This window comes from Sparus aurata, unplaced genomic scaffold (genome assembly GCF_900880675.1).
Source record: "Sparus aurata unplaced genomic scaffold, fSpaAur1.1, whole genome shotgun sequence".
Classification (NCBI taxonomy): domain Eukaryota; kingdom Metazoa; phylum Chordata; class Actinopteri; order Spariformes; family Sparidae; genus Sparus; species Sparus aurata.
In genome coordinates this window covers 48785-71610 of record NW_022045161.1, presented here as the reverse complement: position 1 = coordinate 71610, position 22826 = coordinate 48785, and the positions used below count along the sequence as shown (strand labels likewise).

Here is a 22826-nt window from a genome sequence, read left to right as displayed (position 1 = left end):
CAAACCTGAAACAGCATCTGGGATTGAATTGAATCATTTATTATTGTTGCAGCCGATATAATTTTTCAGCAGGAATATAAATGAGACATCAAACTGAAGGAGAGTTGGAGGCAGCAGGACGGAGGAGAGACGAGCAGCAGCCATCAGCACCATCACCCAAACAAATTCATCATGACGAGTGATTCGTTCCCTCCTCCAGCACCACGCACCCACACAGACAGCACTTTATTGGATTTGTGTCAAATACGTACGAGATTACAGATTTAAAACCATCAGAGCCTCCTCACACCGGCTGTTTGGCACATAACCCGATTTCAGTCTTGCGCATTTCATTAATGTGTTTGTTGTCTTCTAACGACTAATATCAGCTCACAGAATCAGACATCTGGATTTAAACAACACATCAACACAAGTCAGAACCCCTGGACTCCATCCTTCACTGCAGCACACAGGATCTGTGTGAGTCTCATCAGCTGCGCGTCAGTCAAATTATCTTTAACTCTTCGTTAAAAAGATGAAGAAAATCATCAGATTGAACAAACTGAGGGATCACGTTACCCTGGTTTCAGTCTCCTGCACTGTTTCTGCCACAGTTCATTTAAAATGACTGAAAACAGACCAAAATATTCTTATTCTCAGATATCTGACAGGTGTGAACCAGGTGTGAGCTGCCCCCAAACTCAAGCTACAGTTTTCCACATTAAGCAGCAGATCACCTGGAGAGAGGTTAGAGGTGAGTCTGCACACTGTGTTCAGCTCAGCACAGACGTCAACACTGAGAGTTTTCAGGATCTCTGCAGTCTAGAAAACACTCGACGTGTTCATGTGACTGTGTGAGTGACAAACAGGAAGATGTTATGAACAAGTGTGAAAGTTTCAGCTTTCAGAATGTGACGCTTCTTTCAGCTGTGACCAAAAACAGACTGAACTACGAGCCTGCAGGATGGACCGAGCTGAACCCAGAACCCATTCATCACACTAACTCGCTGAACCTGCCGCAGACTTTAGTTTCTGCTCATTAAAACAGGAAGTTTCATTCGAAGTTCTGGTATGTGTTTTGGCACTTATCTGCTTAATAAAACTACACAATCAAACAAACTTTAACAGCTCTGAACAACACAAAGATCACAGGATTTATTCTTTATTTACAAATTCAAATGTATAATTCAAAGATTCAGGCGTGTAAAAACTCTCACGCATTTATAATCTCTACATTTAAGTTCCTCCCTCACATTACAGACCATCTCCGACCAGATCCAGAGGTCAGCTGATATCAACCCTGTGTGAATCACTAAAGGAGGCTGCAGACCTGACAGCTCCTCAGCTCCGGGTTCCTGCAGTTTCATGTTGGGATCTTTTGGGATTTGGTCAGTAAATGTGACAGAAACACAGACATGCAGAGTAAAGTCCTGAATCACAACAGATCGATCCAGCATTCAGGATTTAATCATTCGTAGATTTCTCACATTATTTCCACTCGCTACATAAAATTGATGCTACATCAGCTTAAAGCTAAAAGATCAGCAGATTCTTCTGATCCATTGACAGATTAGAATAAAATTGATTGAACAGACTGGAACAGAAGTCCAGATTACAGACGGTGAATCCACCCGAGTCCGATCAGAATGATTCTGTCTCCTGAATCAACAGGAGCAGAACATCTTCCACCAGGCAGCTCATTCAGCTCCCTGACGCATGATCACCACAACCTCATTAATCCAGAAGCAAATAAGCTCCACCCACAGACAATCACACCCTCCAATCAGCAGCCAGAAAAAAACCCTCACAGCCCCGTCCGCCCGCTTCAGACGCACCAAACCAAACCAAACGCACCCAGAACAAAAGATGGTAGAGGCAGCGAGAAAAACCCGAATATCCAGAGAAAGAAGAGACGAAAGAGAGAAGAGAGTAAATAAAGACGTCTTCCACTACGTGCTGAGCCCGGCTACAGACGGGACGGAGCGCTGCCGGGTCAAACAAGGCCTGCGAAGACAGAAACACACACATTAACTCCACTGTGGGCCGAGAGCACAACACACAGACTGAGACGGTCCTCCGGGACACGCTGAAGTACTGAGGTACTGAAACCCAGGCCCGGTTACGACCCGTTATCACTGAGTGACCTCATTGATGTGATGTCACTTCCTGCTCTGTATGAAACAAACCCGTCCATCACTGAGACAAACAGACTCCATGTTTCTACTCAAAGACAGAAAGAAGTTCATGTAGAACATTTGCTGAATGAACAAGAAGGTCCAAATAATGCAGAATGAGTCAGAGACAGAGTTTCACAGAGTTTATAAAGTGTCTCCAACTCAACAACTCACTAAACTGACACATTTGTTAAGGGAGTCTGGGGACAAAGAAGTAGCCTATATTGTTACTGTTTGGTGTCTTTGTAACATGTGACATGTTTAGATCAATAACATGTTCTTTGAGTGTAAATGGTGACATCAGTGTAAACAGTGTGTTCTAACAGACACCAGAGTGCTGTAACGCTCTGAGCAGGAAGTCTGTGGATGAAGAGAGGCGTGTTGGTGCCGAGTGTCGATACGTCCGGTTTATCATCTCATATTAAACCGTCTCAGAAAAAATCATTTTATCGATGAATTGATGATCAAAATAGTTGATCTATTAATCGACTAGTTGTTGCTACTTGTGACTTATTAATCACGTCTGAGATGATTCATGTTTAAATGCTTGAAATAACTTCAGACAGTATGTTTTGAATCAACTATTTACTTCATCAGTTTGTTGAAGCTGCTCATTAATCAATAATTTATTTTCATTTACTTCTTTCATCTCGTCAGGAAGGAAAATATAAATACTGAAGTCAAATGTCCTGCTGGGAGTAAAACACATCACTGGAGGATGAACTGAAGCTAAAACAAGAAGCGAAGCTGCAGAAGAGACGAACACAAACCTGAATACAACATGAACGAGGAGGAACGTTTAATAAAGAGTAGAAGAAGAACGCATCATGAACTGTTTCTATAAATCAAACTAATCTGTTGGAGGTTTCAGACAGAACTCATTAACCCGACGCTCGTTTTCTGCCGTCCAGCAGCGACGAAGCTGCAGCTGCTCGTTCATCAACATCATCATGAGACGGACGACGTCAGTGTGTGTGTGTGTGTGTGTGTGTGTGTGTGTGTGTGTGTGTCCGCTCACTACAGCTCCAACACACCACAAACTCATTCATTCATTCCTCAGCCACACAAATTCAACCCCCGGAGCTGTACAGCAGAGAGAGAAACCAACCGGACCTCACACACCTGGACGGCTCCACTCAGCAGTGACAGCTGTGAATCTGGATCTTCACTACGTCAGTTTTGCGTCCTGCATCTGACAGTGTCGTGTGTTGGTATCTCATCACTTGTTACTTTAAACAGAGACGATGTCTTGCTGGCTTATTAATGTAACACAGACCAAAACCTGTAACATTATTTACCTAACAGAGTATTTTTATGACCTGAATCTACTCTGCAGGTTTTATTTTCTAACTCTGACCAGGTGTTTTATGGCCTGTGCCAAACAAAACTGCGACTGAGACGTGGAAATGTTCTTTTAAATAGCTGAAATCTAGAAATTCACAAACCCTCTAACCCTAGCAGCCAAAAAACTAATCTAATAATTATACACTGGGCACAAACTGTGGTCGCCCACACAACAGTGACTGCATCAATCTGTCACATAATCATTTAATTAAACATTTTATAACCTTCAAGGTTTTCATAAAACCATCAAACTGTCCAACAAGGCAGAATTAAAGGGATATTCCGGTGTAAGTTTAATCCATGGTCTAAATCACTGTGAAACTGTGTTAGACTCCCTCTGGAGAGATCAAGTTAGCAGACCGCTAATTTACGGAGTTTTATCAACCTCAGAAACGACCGCACGACAACAATACACTGCAGTAAATGGATCCAAATATAAACCGCCACCAAAAAGCCACAAATAATGCTCAGAACAGCACCAAACTTCAGCAACAGTACAAATAGGGTCTCAGCACATAGTCCGGGGCATCTAACCTCCGCTAGCTTAGCTGGATTTCTATTGTGAAGCTAAAAACAGATTTCAACTCTCCTCCATCAGCTTCCGGGTCGGGGAAGTCCCGACGCGACGATTACCGAGTGCGGTTAGAAATGCTCAATTCCGTTCTTTTCCCTGTCCGCTCTCGATAATAACTGTTATAAACTGGCAGGTAAGACACATATGAACTTTGATTGCTTTTCCATGGAGTCATAATCATACATTTTCATCCATGAGCCGCGGAACTCTACTGCACTCGGTGATCGACTCGTCGGGATTTCCCGTCAACAGGAAGCTGCTGCAGAAGAGTGGTAAATTTAGTCAGCTTTTCAGTAGAAATCCAGCTAAGCTAGCGGAGGTTAGATGCCCCGGACTATGTGCTGAGACCCTATTTGTACTGTTGCTGAAGTTTGGTGCTGTTCTGAGCATTATTTGTGGCTTTTTGGTGGCGGTTTATATTTGGATCCATTTACTGCAGTGTATTGTTGTCGTGCGGTCGTTTCTGAGGTTGATAAAACTCCGTAAATTAGCGGTCTGCTAACTTGATCTCTCGAGAGGGAGTCTAACACAGTTTCACGGTGATTTAGACCATGGATTAAATTTACACCAGAATATCCCTTTTAGGATCTACTGATCACTGGGTCTGATATTCAGCAGCGTCGGTTTTCAGGCTCTTTGTGTCTGAATTTGAAAAGTAACTAGTAGCTAAAGTTATCAGATAACTGGAGTGAAGTGAAAGTAGTTAGTTACATTCCTCACTGGTTAGACAGAGATTTGTATCAGATCCAATTCTCGGTTATCGTTCTCCTGGATTACTAATAATTAGTAATGAAAACCACAGCGGTCGACCTGCAGGATGATTATCAGCTTCAGGCAGGTAGATGAGTTAGATACTATAATGACTGACAAACAGCGTTCACTCAGAGCGGAGACGTGACAGAGGTTACATCCTGCAAAACATCCTGCAAAACATCCTGCAAAACATCCTGCAAACCTCCACCATCCCAGAGAAAGAAGTCCATGACAGTGTGATGTTTATTAACACTTCAGTCTGGTTTCTGTCTCATTAAATCCGTCTGACCCGGGACGGTCAGTCCGTCTGTGGACACGTTACTACTGTGTGATGTGTTTCATCAACAGCTGACCGACCAGAACCGTGTGTCCGACCCGTTGTACTGGAGGGAGGTCCACTCCGACTAAACGTTCAGCTGCGTGTGTGTGTGGCAGCAGGTTGTGTTTGGACTGATGCACGAGTTGTCTGTTGTGTTACTGACCTTTGGCCTGCTCCAGGTCAGAGTTCAGCTCCTGATCTGATTGGTTGGGAGGTCTGTAGGGCGGGGGCAGTCTCGGAGGGGGCGGGGCTGGAGTCTGATGAGGAGGAAACAAACAAACAGTCGATGTGCGTCTTCACAGAAGGTCACAGGTGTTTTGTGAGTCTGTGTTGTGTTTGATGTGTGAAACATGATCCAGTGTGACTCCAGACTGAACCTGCAGCTGTGTGTGTGTGTGTTTGTGCTGCCCTCTGCTGGACTGTGCAGGACTCTACAGGACTGTGCTGTGTGTTAGTAGATTGGACAGTGGTCTGTTACTGTTTACTGTGTTTGTGATGGACGTGAAGATTCAGGAGAGAAGAGAGGAGATGTTCATCCGTCTTTAACAAAGCTCGTTGAGGCGGTGAGTTAGATAAAACACCAGTCTGTGTGTCACCAGTGAGTCTGTGGTGTGGAAACTACGATGAGCTGGTTCCTTTCTTACCCGAGACTCTGTCCTGGTCGCTCTGTGTTTACTGTAGCTGGGAGCTGTTACAGACACAGGCTGAAACACACACACAAGGTGAGACCTGAGTGTGAATCACATTTACAGTCTGTGTTATTCACAGTGTGTCTGACCCTGCAGCGAGAGAGACAGGTTCTGCTTTTGATGGCCTGTATTTGTGTACATGTCATCAGATGTTCTCTACTCAGTCTGTGCTGAATGAGCTGTTGGTCGTGGACATACAGACGACCGTCACTGTATCACTGAGACTGAAGAAAACCTCCAAACATGAAGATTCTCAGGGGAGCTCAGAGACAAAGATATCCTCAGGAAGTGGAGGACAGTGTGTGTGTGTGTGTGTGTGTGTGTTAGTACCCGTGGAGTAGCTGACAGGCTCTGGACGATGAAGACGACGGGACTTGGAGCTGATTTGATGGCACTGACTGCCTCCTCGTGACTGGCAGCGTGTAGGTCAACACCCGACACCTGCACACACACACACACACACACACACACACACACACACACACACAGTTAAGATATGAAGTCAAGCCATCTCAGGTGTGACAGACGGAGTCACCTGTGGACCAGGTATTAGACGGAGCCCACCTCCAGGATCTTGTCCCCGGTCTTCAGACACTGGGTCTTGGCTGCAGGGCTGTTGGGTAAAACCTGTTTGATGAAGATTCCCTTCAGTTCCTCTCCGTTCCTCAGACGCTTGATGACGTGTCGACCTCCAACGATGCTCAGACCCAAAGACTGACCCTCCTCAGGCCACACCTCCACCCTGAGGGGCAGACATGCTGGTTATGACCCCCCATAGACTTCCTACATCTCAGTCATTACAACACACCCACTGTTGGGTCACCTGGTGCCTGAATACAAAGTGGCCTCATATTAAAGATGGCGGCAGAAGCAGATTGTGATGTTTCACCCTCAGTTTCCAGCTCCGTGCAGGGTATAAAATTAGATTTTTGGATTAAAATTTTACCGGCCAAAATATGTTTTGACCGGCCACTGAAGTGTTCACAATCACGACCTTAACTAACAGATTTCCTATAGTAAACACTGAACAGCATAAAGATGATTGTTAATTGCCCACTGATTGTTTTTTAGCAGATAACTATCTAAACTACAACTTCTTCCTCTTCTACTCATAGGTGTGATTGGCAAAGGACAAAAAAGCAGGAAAATATACGACTCCTCTATGTCTCTCTTTAGTTTGTCCAGTTGTTGGCTTCAGCTAAGAAAGAAATAGTTCGCCCCACAACACAGTGTTTCCCCGAGATGTTTTTGTAGCAGTGGTGCTCTGAGTCAGTAACCTAGCAACACTAGGGGGGTCCGGGGGCACGCCCCCCCCCATAGGAAAAATTCAGAGGAAAAAATCAGAGGCACAAAAAATGTTGACACGGGTGGCCGGTCATTATCGCGCAACTTGACACATTTTCAAATGTTGAATGACGGTGGACAGCGAGGGACAAATTTGAAACGCAGTCATTAGATCTGCTGTTGTTAACTGTGTCTGTTTTACTGTTTGGCATTTATGTTGAGAGTTATATAGCAAAGTCGGCAAATTTCAGCAGCCTGCCAATGGCATGTGACCTATTTATTTTACTTGCCAAAACATATTTTTACACACATTTGGCGAGTGGCGGGTGCCAATTTTAAACCCTGGAACAGTGTTCAAACACCTGATGGATGTCTTAACCTGTTCGAGCTGGTCGTCTGTGATACGGCCGTCACATTTGGACCTTTTGAATGTTGTGACCTGACTAACGTGAAAATCTGAGCTGCTGTGAGCGAGAAAACTTCAGTGAACTCGTCTTATAGTAAAAGAAATATGGACAGTTCAGTGATGATCGACTGTACGAGGCTCCACTGACGGGACTGTCAGGCTTTATGACAAACTGAGACTCTCAAACTGAAAAATGTTCTTTGTTTTATAGGATGTGTGATTCATGGCACAATTCAAACAGGATCAGAAAACTGTCTGTGAGGTCTCATGGTGGTTCAGTGGAAGAGGAGGGATCTGGCCTCTCTGCTCAGATCTGGTCTATTAAAATGTGATCAGCTGTTCTGAAAAACATCTGGACAAGTTTAAAGTTTCCAGAGCAACAAAATAATCCCCAAATAGAGCCGCGGAGGATTCAGTCGCTTCGTTCAAGGCTAAAAACATTGATCAACAATCTGGAAACACTTGAGTCTGAAAAGACGAAGAACGAGTGTGTGTGTGTGTGTGTGTGTGTGTGTGTGTGTGTTACCTGCGGGGTGGTCCCCAGTGACTGAAGGCAGGTGTCTCCTCTCCCTCCCCCTCCTCTCTTTCAGGAAGATCACTGTGAACACAAATTGATCTTTAAGTAACTGATTAAAACACTAAATGATCAATAGTTATGATGTTCCTCACAACTGTCTGATCTTTAATCTGATCTCACACACACACACACACACACACACACACACACACACACACACACACACACACACACACACACACACACAGAGTAAGCTGCAGGTATCTAACTAGCTGCAGGTGAAGCAGGTCTCCTACCCTCCTCTGATTGGTAGAGAGGCTCCTCCCTGGCTCCGCCTCTTCCTCCTCTGCGTGTCAATCATCCTGACGGACCTCCACAGGAAGAAAACAACAACAAATGTTTAATCGAAGCCGTGTGACTGATCAGATTCAGCTGTAAACTAAACGACACTCTCTTCTCTGACGGACGTCTTTGTTAAACTCTCACTGGAACAAACTCAGCAGTGCAGAACGTTTCAGAACATATCAAACTGATTGAGGATCAACTTTAGGAAAAAAGTTCCAATAATGATGCAGGATGAATTAATAAAATATCACCATCAGGTGTAATGATGCAGCCGCAACAACAAGATGAAACAACAAGATGAAGAGCAGAGTGATTAAAAAGCTGACAAAGACAATAAAACGTGTCCGTCAGAAGAAAGACGGACTCTGTTTAAAATGTTTAATAATTAAACTTAAAGCAATAAAGTTTAATTTGTACATTCATCAATGAAAACAGGCCGAAGAAAATTAACAACTTCAACCAGAAGAGGGCGACAGAGGGCTGTGAAACAAGCAGGAAGAGACGAGGAGGTGATGAAGAGGAGAAACAGAGGAGGTGATGGAGGAGAGACAGAGGAGAGGAGAAGGAGGTGATGGAGGAGAGACAGAGGAGGTGATGGAGGAGAAGGAGGTGATGGAGAGGAGAAGGAGGTGATGGAGGAGAGGAGAAGGAGGTGATGGAGGAGAAGGATGTGATGGAGGAGAGACAGAGGAGAGGAGAAGGAGGTGATGGAGGAGAAGGAGGTGATGGAGGAGAGACAGAGGAGAGGAGAAGGAGGTGTTGGAGGAGAAGGAGGTGATGGAGGAGAGACAGAAGAGAGGAGAAGGAGGTGATGGAGGAGAGACAGAAGAGAGGAGAAGGAGGTGATGGAGGAGAGGAGAAGGAGGTGATGGAGGAGAAGGAGGTGATGGAGGAGAGGAGAAGGAGGTGATGGAGGAGAAGGAGGTGATGGAGGAGAGACAGAAGAGAGGAGAAGGAGGTGATGGAGGAGAGACAGAAGAGAGGAGAAGGAGGTGATGGAGGAGAAGGAGGTGATGGAGGAGAGGAGAAGGAGGTGATGGAGAAGAGGAGAAGGAGGTGATGAAGAGGAGGTACTGACTCTGTGTCGGTGTCGGTCAGAGTGAGCTCAGAATCTGCTTCACTGTCTCTGGAGTCTGAAATACCTGCACACACACACACACACACACACACGCACACACACGCACACACACACACACACACACACAGTTAGTAGTTGTATTCACAGCTTCTGTTCTGGGAAACGTTTCAGCTCAGTTCTTTCAGAAGTTCTGAACACGTCAGTTTGAATCCCCGTCTCTGATGAGTCTGAGTTCTCCGGCCTTCAGACGTCCCTGTCAGGATCTCTGAGCTGATGAAGATTCAGTTTCTCACCCAGAACCAGGTTTCCTGTGGACACGATGCTCTCATGGTCCGACCTGTGCAGGTCCTCCTCCTCCTCCTGCTCCCTCAGCTGCTCCTGCTCTCTCCTCCACGTCTGGAAACAAACAATTAAAACTCGTCACATTAAATCAGATCAGAGAACTGAACGGTGTCGATACTGAACATCCAGGATCAATATGAGTGAGGAAACACTTTCCAGGCTGTAGTTCGATGTGATTATTTCCACAGGCCTGTTTTCTCTCCACTGATTTCTGCTTTGATATTTTTCACATTTCCTGCATTTATTTTTAAATTAAAAGCCGACATGAGAGTGAGGGATTAGATCCATCTGATCTCTGGAAGAAGAGCTGAGTTAATGAGTCGAGATCTCTACGACCTCAGATCAGGAAGAGTGAAACGGATATAAACCAGAATGGATCATTTTCTTTACACATGTTATCAACTCCCTCGAGTGCTAACACTTATGATGCTAACACTTAGCTTAGAGTAATATCCTCTCAAATCAGCAGACGAGCTGTGTGGAGACTTTTCTTCAACCGGCTGAAATCTGTCGCTGTCTGTGTGGGCTTTTATTTTGAAACACTTGCAGGACGTGAGAAGCTTCAGTGACGTTAATCTAGTATAATTATTAAATGTAGTAATTTGAGTGAAAATGAGTTAGTGAGTGAAAACAGTGTTGTTGTGTGATTCTTTGAAGATGGAAGTTAAAACAGACGTGAGATGAATCTGCTGAGCTCCACCCTCACCTCCTCTGCTCCTCGGGACAGGCTGGACGACATCATCTTCCACTCCTCCCAGGACGGAGGAGGTTTCCTGGGGAGAGAGCTGGAGCTCTCCTGCGTCCTCACTTCCTCCTCCTTCTCTACCTCCACCTCCTCGTCCACAGCCATCTCCCTGCCCTCCTCCACAGGCAGGAGGTCAGAGGTCAGAGAGACGGAGGTGTAGCGAGGCAGACCTCCATCCAGGATCAGCTCTGGCTCCTCCTCCTCCTCCTCCTCCTCCTCTTCTTCTCGGAGGTCTTCTGGCAGGATGGAGCCGTCACCGAACCCCTGACACACATTAATCAACAGTGAGAAGGTCAAAGGTCACAGCAGCTGAAGTAGAGGTAGAAGAACATTGTTGGGAAAAACTTAGAGAGAGATTCGATCTCTCCGCTCGGCACTTAGAGGTTTAAAATGAATCATCAATCAATCATTGAGCTGAGTAAACACTTAAGTTAACACAGTAATAAGAGTTTTTCTTCTGACTTTAGGGATAATTAAACTGCCTGCAGACCTGAGCGTCCTCAAGGGTTCGCTGGCTAAAAGCAAATCTGATAATCAGGAAGGACCGAGACCGTTAAGAGCTTCACAAACCAGTAAAAGGATCTCAAATCAATTCTGAGGCACGCGCAGCCAGCGGAGGGATTTTAAACTTGAAATAATGTGTCATGTGTGCTTCTCTAAGAACACAACCTGTTAATGAACCAGTGACCACAACATCACTTCTTCTGTCTCTGAGTAGAAACATGGAGTGAAGGACGTAGAGAGGAAGTGACATCACATCAGGACTCCTGTGAGTGTCAGGTGTGAACAGGCGCTCGGAGGGTCTGATCCGTGGAGGCAGCAGAGCCTTTTACAGGTCAAATACTTTGAATGAAATATGAAAAGCATGAAGAGGATTACAGTGACGCTGAGCCAGAACAGAACTAAAGTCCCAAAGACATAAAGCCGGTTCTGTCCGTCCCTCGGCAGCCCGGTGGATCGGCGGTCTCGGTGTGTTTTGGACACCTGAGTGAGTGAAGAGTCAGTAAATCCATCAGAAGCTTCCTGCTGCCTGCCTCAGTGAAGAAACTAAAGTGTAAAACCGCAGCGCGCACTAAATCTAAAACTTGACTCACTTTGAACATTAGCCTTCATCTCTGAACACATAAAGGTTTTGTCCAACTCCCCAAAGAGCCTTCCTCAGCAGATACTGAGGGGATATCCTGTTCTTAACATTACGATGCAGACATTAGCCCGCGCGGGGAAATATTAATGACAACACTTAGGCTAATTTCCATCGACGAAGCCTCATCGTCAAGGACTCTGTTCCTCTTCTTTTAATTTGGGCCCGGGAAGCCGGCCCATCACGGCTGTATAATGGAGGTGAGGAGCAGACGGCGGCTGCAGCAGAGAGCTCATAACGCTAACAGGATGTTCTGCAGACTGATGTGTATTGGCCGTGACTGCCTGGCCTCATATTCATAAGATTTAAAGACGCTGTCATTTAATATCTCTGCCATTAGGCGATGAGGACAGTGGAGATGACGAGTCGAGGGTTCAGATACAGAGCGACGCAGCGGGCCGCGTGCTGCTACAGCCGCGGGTTTGAACCCTGAACTGTCTGCAGGACTGATGGATCACCTGAACACCTGATCACCTGATCAGAAACGCTGCATGGGTTTAATGCACACATGAAAGCTGGTTTAGTTTTCAGTGTGAACAGGATCTGAATCGTGTGATGGGACGTGTTCATCCACAGCTGGAGGTGATCTGACTCTGTGATCTCAGTCAGCTGTTAGTCACATCTGCAACTAACACTCAACTTATTGATTAACGTGTCCATCACTCTGTTTTTCTCATTTTGTTGATAGTCCACAGTGAAATGACTGAACGAGTCAGAACCTCGTCTGCTGTCGGACTGTGTGTGGATCTTTTACAGGAGCAGTTTATTAAATGTTGGTCTGACTGACGTGTTTACAGTCGACGTCAGCAGCAGATCTCATGATGTGATAACAGCACAGTTTACCTTTCAGTCACATCGTGGGACGTTTTATTTGAAAGAACATATTTTAAATTGTAATCAAAGACGTTTTATAATATGTGATTCTGCTTTTCATCTGTTTTAATCTGCAGTAGTCTCTCGTTATTCTAAGATTTCACAACAGAATGAATAAAAAAAACTTTTTTATGTTTTAAAGCTGAAACATGTAAGAATTTGATAACACAAGAGTTTTATCTCAGAGATGTTTTGTCATGTTTTTCAGAGCAGTTAGCATGTGAGCAGCTAGCCTCAGCTGAGCTCCCAGTCTGGACAGCTAACTGCTGCTGGCTAGTTAGCACAGTTAGCCTTGCAGCTAGAGGTTACTATGATAATAAACTCTGCCTTATTTGTATTTGTTTTGGCTTTTAATTCAAAAGGTGGCAGGAGATGGCTTAAATACTGCAGGTTTCAGATCCTAAATGTAGCTGAATAAATAAAACAGAAAATATAAATAGTTTCATGTGTTTTATATGACTGTCAGGGCTGATAATAATATTTTATTTATTTATTATACTTGCTCGAACTTGAGCAGTTCTACAGATGATGAACATTATTTGTTTACGACTGAACATGTTGTTTTGTGTCCTGCCAACAAACTTCATCAGATATGTTGATCAGCTTCAACCATCAGCTCGTTGGTTCAGCTGTTAACGGAGGATGTTTCTGATATCAGATCACAGTGAGTCATAATCAATACATGAAGGACTTGAACAGAGTAAAACAAAAACTAATGAGTGAGTGTGTTGTGAGCGAGGCCGGTCTGCTCGTCTCCTGGTCCTGTGTGAGCGGGTCGGCGCTGAGCTGGCTGCGGCTCTTTATCTGCACACAGCAGATCAGAATAATGTGATCGCAGCTGTAACTACAGCAGCAGCTCGTCTTCTACATGTGACCTCTAAAAGTTAACGAGCTGTGGATGTGTAACGGGGGTCTCTCTCTGGTCAGCAGGCTGGCGTGACAGAGAACGATCCGGCGGTGAAGTGACAGCGCCGACCCGGCTGTCTTTATGGAAACCCATCAGAGACCTGTGGGCTGTGAAAAACCCTCTTCAGCCAAATGGGCTGCATATAAAACAGGAAATAAAACAGCAGCGCAGAGGACGGCCGCAGCAGACAGCACGGGACGCAGGGAACACAGGAGACAGCAGCACACTGCACAAGCTACAGTACAGAACACAGTACAGTACACAGTACAGTACATAAGGTACAGTACAGAGTACAGAGTACAGTACATAAGGTACAGTACATAAGGTACAGTACAGAAGGTACAGTACAGAGTACACAGTACAGTACAGAGTACAGTACAGAGTACAGTACAGTACTCAGTACAGTACATAAGGTACAGTACAGAGTACAGAGTACAGTACATAAGGTACAGTACATAAGGTACAGAACACAGTACATAAGGTACAGTACATAGTACGGAGTACAGTACATAAGGTACAGTACAGTACAGAACACAGTACATAAGGTACAGTACAGAGTACAGTACATAAGGTACAGTACAGAGTACAGAGTACAGTACATAAGGTACAGTACATAAGGTACAGTACAGAGTACAGAGTACAGTACATAAGGTACAGTACATAAGGTACAGTACAGAGTACAGAGTACAGTACATAAGGTACAGTACATAAGGTACAGTACAGAGTACGGAGTACAGTACATAAGGTACAGAACACAGTACAGAGTACAGAGTACAGTACATAAGGTACAGTACATAAGGTACAGTACAGTACAGAACACAGTACATAAGGTACAGTACAGTACAGAACACAGTACATAAGGTACAGTACAGAGTACAGTACATAAGGTACAGTACATAAGGTACAGTACAGAGTACAGAGTACAGTACATAAGGTACAGAACACAGTACAGAGTACAGAGTACAGTACATAAGGTACAGTACATAAGGTACAGAACACAGTACAGAGTACAGAGTACAGTACATAAGGTACAGTACATAAGGTACAGTACAGTACAGAACACAGTACATAAGGTACAGTACAGTACAGAACACAGTACATAAGGTACAGTACAGAGTACAGTACATAAGGTACAGTACATAAGGTACAGAACAGAGTACGGAGTACAGTACATAAGGTACAGTACAGTACAGAACACAGTACATAAGGTACAGTACAGAGTACAGAGTACAGTACATAAGGTACAGAACACAGTACAGAGTACAGAGTACAGTACATAAGGTACAGTACAGAGTACAGAGTACAGTACATAAGGTACAGTACATAAGGTACAGAACACAGTACATAAGGTACAGTACAGAGTACGGAGTACAGTACATAAGGTACAGTACAGTACAGAACACAGTACATAAGGTACAGTACAGTACAGAGTACAGTACATAAGGTACAGTACAGTACAGAGTACAGTACATAAGGTACAGTACAGAGTACAGAGTACAGTACATAAGGTACAGTACAGAGTACAGTACAATACATAAGGTACAGTACAGTACACAGAGTACAGTACAGTACATAAGGTACAGTACAGTACACAGAGTACAGTACAGTACACACAGTACAATGCAGTACACAGAGTACAGTACTCAGTAGAGTCGAGGTGAAGAGGTTCCTCAGTCAGCTGAGGTTGTTGATGATTTTCTATCTGGTGTGTAAAAGTTTAAATCTTTGTTGTCGGCTCAACTCACGATTCTGATATTTCTCAATTCATCTTCATCTCTTTTGATAACATGAGATACAAAATATTTATCTTGTGAGCCTCACTGAGAAAATTAAAACAACGTTTGTATAAAGAAATCAGGAGTTCAGACTGTTGATGCTGACTGTGCAGACGGAGGCGTCTGTCCGGTCTCTCACCTGTTTGTGCACGTTGTCTGAAAGCTTCTAGTGCAGAGAGCAGATCAAGTATTAGCTCCTGTTTAATATCCTGTAAAATGTCTCCCACCTGTTTAACAATAAGGTGTGTCATGATTTTAATTCCAAATCAGAAAGAAATTGAAATGAGCCAAACTTTCAATCACAGAATTTAAAGTCCAATCAGACGGTGACTTGAATCATGACACTGAAACCGTTACCTGAAATAAATGTGATCAAACAAAACAACTTTTGAAAAGCTGATTTATTATTTATTCCCTTCATTTCAAACCTGAAACCAAAAAACTAGACTGAAAACATAAAATGAAGTCAGTCGAGTCTCAGCTCATTTATCATCGTCACAGATTCAATTATGTTGTTTGCACAAACTGTGTTCACGAGATATTAGATCCACATCTTTAAATATAATAATCCACCAGATAATAACTTGTACGCACGTTAGTTCAACACGTATTATAATCTGTGTGCACAAGATACGACTTCAGTCTTCAGCCTCTACAAACAGCTGTGAGGTTTGTTTCCTGTCGTCTCATTAGAACAGCTGGAACACGTCCGTCCCTCTGCTCAGACAACACGCTGGTTCTGATTCACCAGGTTCTGAACTGTCCCGTCCTCTACAGTACTGCAGTAGTATTCACTTAGAGTACTGCAGTACTGAGCGTACCGGCGCTGGAGGACCGGAGTGTCCTCAGAGTACCCCCCAACCCGCTCCACCCCCCGACTCACTTAAGAGAGAGATGCTGCTGGTTGAGCTGATGGAGCACTTTATACCATCCAGCCATCGAGCTGAGTCAGCAGCTTCACAGAGACAGAGGGGAGGGAGAGGAGAGATTAAGGAGAGAGGGAGAGAGAAGGTGAAAGAGAGGAGAGAGGAGGAGATGAAAGAGGAGGGAGGAAGAGGAGGAGATGAAACAGGGAAGGAAGGAGGTGAAAGAGGAGAGAGCGATGAGGGGACACGAGAGAGACGACAGAGGTGAGGAGAGAAGAAACCAGAGAGGAGAGAAATCGTTGAATACAGAACGACGACACCACTTCCTGCAGATGATCCACTGATTTATGAGCAGCACGACGTCGGAGCCTTCGGCCCGTTTTGTCGGTTCTGTTAGCAGAGATCGCAAAAACAAGTTTCAGCCACGAGCTGAAGAGAAGCAGCTCAGAAACAAACGACCACGTGACCGTTTGAGGCAAAAAACTGCCGAAATCTGAATGTTGGAGTTTTCTTATCGCCTGAATTAAAATCGCTCCAGTTCTCATCGATCTGCATGAGACTGATTCCACTGTGACACATCGCTGCAGCAACACCTGGCTCCGTGGTTTTAACCCTGTGTGCCCCGCCGCGCTGCTGATCACTCATTTCTCCTTTAGTGTGTCTCAGTGTGTGTGTGTGTGTGGTGTGTGTGTGTGTGTGTGATGTGTGTGTGGTGTGTGTGTGATGTGTGTGTGGTGTGTGTGTGTGTGTGTGATGTGTGTGTGTGTGTGTGTGATGTGTGTGTGGTGTGTGTGTGTGTGTGTGTGTGTGTGTGTGATGTGTGTGTGGTGTGTGTGTGATGTGTGTGTGTGTGTGGTGTGGGTGTGTGTGTGTGTGGTGTGTGATGTGTGTGTGGTGTGTGTGTGATGTGTGTGTGGTGTGTGTGTGATGTGTGTGTGGTGTGTGTGTGTGTGTGTGATGTGTGTGTGGTGTGTGTGTGTGTGTGTGTGTGTGTGATGTGTGTGTGTTGTGTGTGTGTGTGGTGTGTGTGTGTGTGTGTGATGTGTGTCGTGCTACCTGCAGCTCCAGGTGAGCACGTGTTGACGTCCTGTCACTCTCACTGCGCTTCACATTTCACCTTCTTCCTTTGTGACGTAGATTTTAGACGTCGGCTTCTGATCACTTTTTTTGCACATAGATTTTGTTTATTTATTAAATTGAGCTTTAAATCTAAGACGACATATGAATAATTTGACTTTTCCAACCTTGATTTTATTCTATTCGTCTGTAATTCAGGCTCACACGTGTCCGCAGGTGTTGACAGTCGACCACTTCAGCTCCCTTTCTCTCAGCTGAGTGTGAAAAGACTTTTCTCACCACCGGATGTTCTTGTTTTTGGATGATGCTACATTATTCCTCTCTTCACTTCTCCTGCACAGTTTTCCAGCATCAGAGCTGAACTGTGTAGAGTCGTCCACCCACAGTGACATCAGACAGAGTCTCCGAGCTCTTCTAGTTATCTGCTAAAATAACATTTATGTATTTTACTAAAGTCGTGCAGCCGTCACACACCAGAGAACAACGATCCGTGTGTGAACTGTTCTAAGTTCTGACTACACTTCTGGCTGAGTCGAGCCAGGTAGAACTCAGCTCAGCCAATCAGAGCAGACACCCTCTCCGGTCTGAACCCAGTCTTATCAAACGGAGCCTGTAGAATCAGAACACAAGAGCTTCAGCGTCTGTAGCCGTGTGGTCCTGCTGACCACCATCCTGATCCATCCTCTCACATGTTCTTCTCTCCGTCTTCTTTGTCACCGTTTGGACCGAGCCCTCCCTGTGTTCTGGCTCGTGTGCAGTCCATCTAATCAGTCATGAAGTGTGAAACAACGGCTGCAAGACTCAAGATCACATGACGGCATCACATGACTCCAGTTTCGGTCTGAATCTCCCTCAAACACCTTGTTTCACTTCTTCCAGTCCAGAACAGAGACGTACATTCATTTATGGTTCACTTAACACCAACACAGCGACAGATTCTCCTGCTCGACTCAGTATTACATCTCTGTAGTTACAACAAACAGAAGCAGCTGATCTGAGAGCTGTGATCAGGCTGACAGTGTTGGGTCGTCCTCCACCTGTTATCAGTCTTTGTATCTTCTTGTTTTACAGCCGTGTAAATCCACCCTGAGCTCTGCATCCGCTCCTGTCATGCTCCACATATTTATCTACATTTATTTATCCCTCCATTTATTTTTCTTATAGTCAAAAGCCTTCGGCAGCGCAGTTCATCTGATATCCAGACCAATAAAGCAAACTGAAGTGAAATGAGTTAAGAGGGAAGAGATAAAGAGAGAGAGAGGAGAGATTTAACTGTGGAAGATGAAGAGAGATGGAGAGAAGAGGCAGGAAGAGGACGGAGGGAGGGAGGGAGAGAATAATGTGGAAGAAATCTTAATGGTCCAATTAGTCTGGATTGAGTTGATTAACATCTGAGAGAGAGAGAGAGAGAACCACCGTCTCTGTCCCGTATGAATGTTAAACAATCTCTAATCACAAGTTTGTCTTAAAGGCTTTTATGATGTGCAGAGTGTTCGACACGTCTGTCGCCTCAGAACCACAGCGAGTCCGTCTGCTGGTGAAGACTGTGACACGCAGTCGACGGCCGCGAGAGAGCCGGGAAAGTATATTAGACTGAAATACTGATCCAGGGTCAGGAGTGAAGTACGTAGACCTGCACACACCTGTCTGTCACTGCTCAACTCGCCTCTCTAAAAACATGAATCGATGAGCTGCTGCTGAAACAGAGTCACCAGACGGCTGCAAGAACAACGTTCACCTGCAGCTCAGCAGCTGCAGACAAGATTTCATCTTTAAGGAGACGTGAAGATGGAAATAACATCTTTACATCCTCACGTCAGTTTGTGATCCGTCAAAAGTTACTCAAAAAAAAAGAAACATTTTCTGGTCTTTGATGTTTTTCTTTTTTCTTCATTTTAAATCGGATTTTTTCAATTTTCTGACATTTTATAGAAAGAAAAAAAAAAAATAGACGACCAAGAGAACAATCTACAGATTACAGTGTGTGTGTGTGTGTGTGTGTGTGTGTGTGTGTGTGTGTGTGTGTGTGTGTTACCTTTGGTACAGGTAGCTGTGTGTTGCTGAGGGACAGGTGGCTGCTGTCCTCCCTCCTCCTCTCCTCCACCTGCACCAACAGTTCAGATTGGAGGATTAAAGTTGATATTCTGACTCTTTGGCAGCAGAAAGTTCAGTTAGTTAATCTGAATATTATTATTTTATATTGGACACATTTAAAATGACATGTTGACGTCAATCTTTAACCTTATGGATCAGAACCGGCTCAGTGTTTGACTGTTTTATTATAAATCAACTAGTTTAAACTTCTGATGAACTGAACACATGAAGCTCCACTCAGACAAACAGAACCGTGCAGCGGCCCGTCTGAGTGCATCAGCAGCTGTGGACGTACCACCAGAGGTTTGCGGATGCCGAGGCGGACGGTTCCAGGCGGGACGGACTTTAGGACCTCCACGGCCTCGGACAGGGTCAGCGGGTCCACCTGAGTGTGGTTGACCGACACCAGCTGGTCTCCAGGAAGTAAACCGCCGTGACGCTCTGCAGCACCGCCGGGAACCAGAGAACGGATCACCATCACACAGCGACCGGGGTCCAACGGGTCCTGAACACAGACAGCAAAGAACATGAAATGAATCACGTTCAAAGGTTCTGACCCGGTTCAGTATTCATCCAGCGTCTGAGAGCATCTTGTTCTCATTATAGGTTACTGCTCGTCATGGTTTGATATGTGGAGTCGCTTCACTTTATGTTCTACATTTGTGTTATACTGAATCTTCTCATCTCGTTTGTTCTGTGTTATGAAAATGTTCTGGTTCTGTTTGTACCGACACCAGACAGACTCACAGTCACTCAGAGGAAAATAATCAGGTGAAAAAGAATTAAGAAGAAAATGTAGATGTCATCTAAACACACAAACCACAGTGTGCTTCACATTATAACAACAACAATAAATTATATTCAAGACAAAATGGGTTCTGGTTTCGATTATGATTCAGATATTTGTTTCCTTATTTTTAATTAGCTTGAAAACTTGATATAAATCTAGTAATTATACATTTTTCCTCCTTGTTTTTTCAGATCAAATCAAAAGATGTAACTGAACAAATCTCTCAGTTCCGCAAAACACTTTCAGAACCAGACAGGCGAAGACCTGATGAGGACTGGGTCCACCAGAAACCCTTCAGAGAAGAACACCGACTACATCTGAGACATCGACCACGTCTGAGTTTCTCTCCTCTGAAGGATCTTTAATATCACAGACACACAGAGACAGACAGTTTTCATCTCCGCGGTCGGACTGAATGTGTCTGTCAGTGCAGCAGCAGAGAGACAGGTAGGGGGAGACAGAGACCAGAGAAATGATGGAAAATCCATGCACACAAACACACAAACAACAACAACAACACAACACAACAACACACAGAGGAGGTCGACTCTAAATCAACAATCAAGTGAGGACAGACGACTGAGGAGGACAGAAGGAGACACAAGATCAGTGTGGACGGACGCTCACAGATTGATGACATTAGAACAACAGGAGGAGGAGGAGGAGGAGGAGGAGGAGGAGGAGGAGGAGGAGGAGGAGGAGGAGGAGGAGGAGGAGAACGTGTAGCTTAGAGCTGATGGACGTGACACCATCTTTAATCCATGGTTACAACACGTTCATCTGAAATCTGATCCGTCTGAGTCTTCGTCATGTCTAACTGTTGGAGGTTGTGTTTGCTGCGAGGATGTTCACACGTCTTTACACCATCAGTCACCCTGACAGCTGCTGCGTGTACCATCATCACTGAGTACCGGTCAGAACCCTCCTCTGTACGTCAGGACGCAGCTGAAGGGTCCAAACGGTTCGTAGGATTCGTAAGAGAGATTCAATCCTCAGAGTACAAATATCATCACAGCTGCACCGTTCAAGCTTTAGACGACAACTCAAGAATATAAAGAGCTTCGCAGTAAAACAGGGATCACAACTTTATTATATATCATTATATAATTATTATTATCATTACTTATCAAGATGAAATCATCTGAACACGAGTTCGACCGCATGTCAGGGCGTAAATAAAGTTCTGTTCATCTGATGTTTCTCTGTTCTGAATCAAGTCTCCAGAATTGTTCTGTGGACACTCACCTGACTTTATACTACTTACTTTAGTTACTTTGCAGATTACATGCTGCCTCTGATTTACTCGAGTACTCTTCATATGGAAGACTTTCACTTTCACCAAAGTCATATTTTAACATATCACCTTTACTTTTACTCAAGTTTGACGTCTGGTCTCTTTTCACTACAGTGAAGATGAACACAATGTAGATTATTCAGTTTATAAAGTTTGTATAAAACAAGCTCCAATATGAGGATCTAACATCTTTAAGTTTAGTATTTTTATTGAATCCTGATCTTCACAGTTTGTTTCTGACGTGTTGATCATGATGTGAAACAGAAACAACTTCTGTTTCTTCAGTCAGTCTGTCAGCTGCTTTTCATTTCAACTTCACTCAGAAAACTCAATTTAAGCTGGCTGAATACAGAAAAGTTTATCTTCACGTTCATTTTATTCTTTACTTTCTTTTCTTCTTGCAGATTGTCGTCAACATTTAGTTGACTTACTGATTACAACAGTTTCAATCGACCGCTGTCTCCATCTTACATATTATTAATTAAACCTCCTGAGACATCACGAGGAGTTCAAGGACCCGTAACACTCGGTACTGTCCAGTTCAGTATCAATAAAAGTCGCACTGAGGACACGGATATAAGTTTGTATGAATGTTCGTCTCTCACTCAGCTGGTTTTGTTGTAAGTTTAGTTTAGAACAAGTCTGGAGGTAATTCATTTCCTCTGAGTGCATCTATGAACGCAGCAGCACAACTTCATCCGGCTCACAACGTAAACAGATAAACTCCACAAACATCTGCAGCTCGTTCTGCTCCGTCTGTTTAACCAGAGCAACCAGGAGGACGACCCGGTCCGGTCAGAATCAGAACCCCTCAGAGATTCATATACCATCCATAAAACCTCTCCTGGTTGGAGCGGATGTACATTTTGTGAATTCCCCTGTGTTGAACCCTGGGCATCGCCCGCGCTGCTGAACGAGCGGCTGTGCCAAGTTTCAGGCTGCCAGAACAAAGCGGCGCCGTATTTTTAGACTGAACAACATGGCTACAGGTGGTGAGGAGTCAGAACTCAAGTCCTCCACTCCTACAAGATCCTCCGGAAAAAGAAAGGCCTCAGCTGTCAAGAAGTGGAGATCTCAGAAACGTAGGAGAAAGTGTGAGGGGGAAAAATAAAGAAATTAAAAATGTACTTTGCCAAAAGTAGTGAGATGTTTCCTTGGTCGGCTTTCACACGCAGAGAGATGAGGAGGATTTTTATTTTGGATCTGTAGGTTGAGTGTCGACAGAGTTTTAAGACCTTTATGATGTCAGTTCAAATCAAACTCGAGATGATTTTAAGACTGAAATAGTGTTTTTGAACTTTAGACTTCTTATTTTAAACTCCAGACCTCTGCGGCTCTCTGAGGTTTGATTATATCAACAAAACCTTTTTTCATTTTCTCATAATGAACATACACTTTCAAGCCAAGAGTACATCAACACTTCAGTCTGTAACTTTGGTCTCCGTCTGTTTTCGTGGCTC

General features: G+C 44.4%; 1 protein-coding gene across 2 annotated transcripts; it reads right to left on the bottom strand.

Annotated features, from left to right (window-relative positions):
• Window positions 1–18: 18 nt before the first annotated feature.
• On the bottom strand, window positions 19–19784 carry LOC115578054 (inaD-like protein). 2 transcript variants are annotated; one of them, XM_030410907.1, is made up of 12 exons: window positions 19578–19784; window positions 19224–19292; window positions 10511–10813; window positions 9756–9858; window positions 9463–9526; window positions 8336–8410; window positions 8049–8120; window positions 6397–6574; window positions 6163–6273; window positions 5788–5847; window positions 5307–5400; window positions 19–1983 (listed from the first exon to the last, which is right to left on the bottom strand). In XM_030410907.1, the coding sequence occupies exons 1-12, from the start codon at window positions 19758–19760 to the stop codon at window positions 1973–1975; spliced, it is 1323 nt and encodes a 440-aa protein (XP_030266767.1). In that variant the 5' UTR covers window positions 19761–19784; the 3' UTR covers window positions 19–1972. The 2 variants fall into 2 exon arrangements, with proteins under 2 accessions (XP_030266767.1, XP_030266769.1); XM_030410909.1 differs by lacking the exon at window positions 5788–5847.
• Window positions 19785–22826: the final 3042 nt, after the last annotated feature.

Excerpts from the sequence above, each read along its gene's own strand:
- LOC115578054 (XM_030410907.1), bottom strand. The coding sequence starts at position 19,760 with ATGGTGATCCGTTCTCTGGTTCCCGGCGGTGCTGCAGAGCGTCACGGC. Across the intron at positions 6,575-8,048 it reads CACTGGGGACCACCCCGCAG|GGTGGAGGTGTGGCCTGAGG; the intron begins GTAACACACACA and ends TCTGCCCCTCAG. Across the intron at positions 5,848-6,162 it reads GCCTGTCAGCTACTCCACGG|CCTGTGTCTGTAACAGCTCC; the intron begins GTACTAACACAC and ends TGTGTGTTTCAG.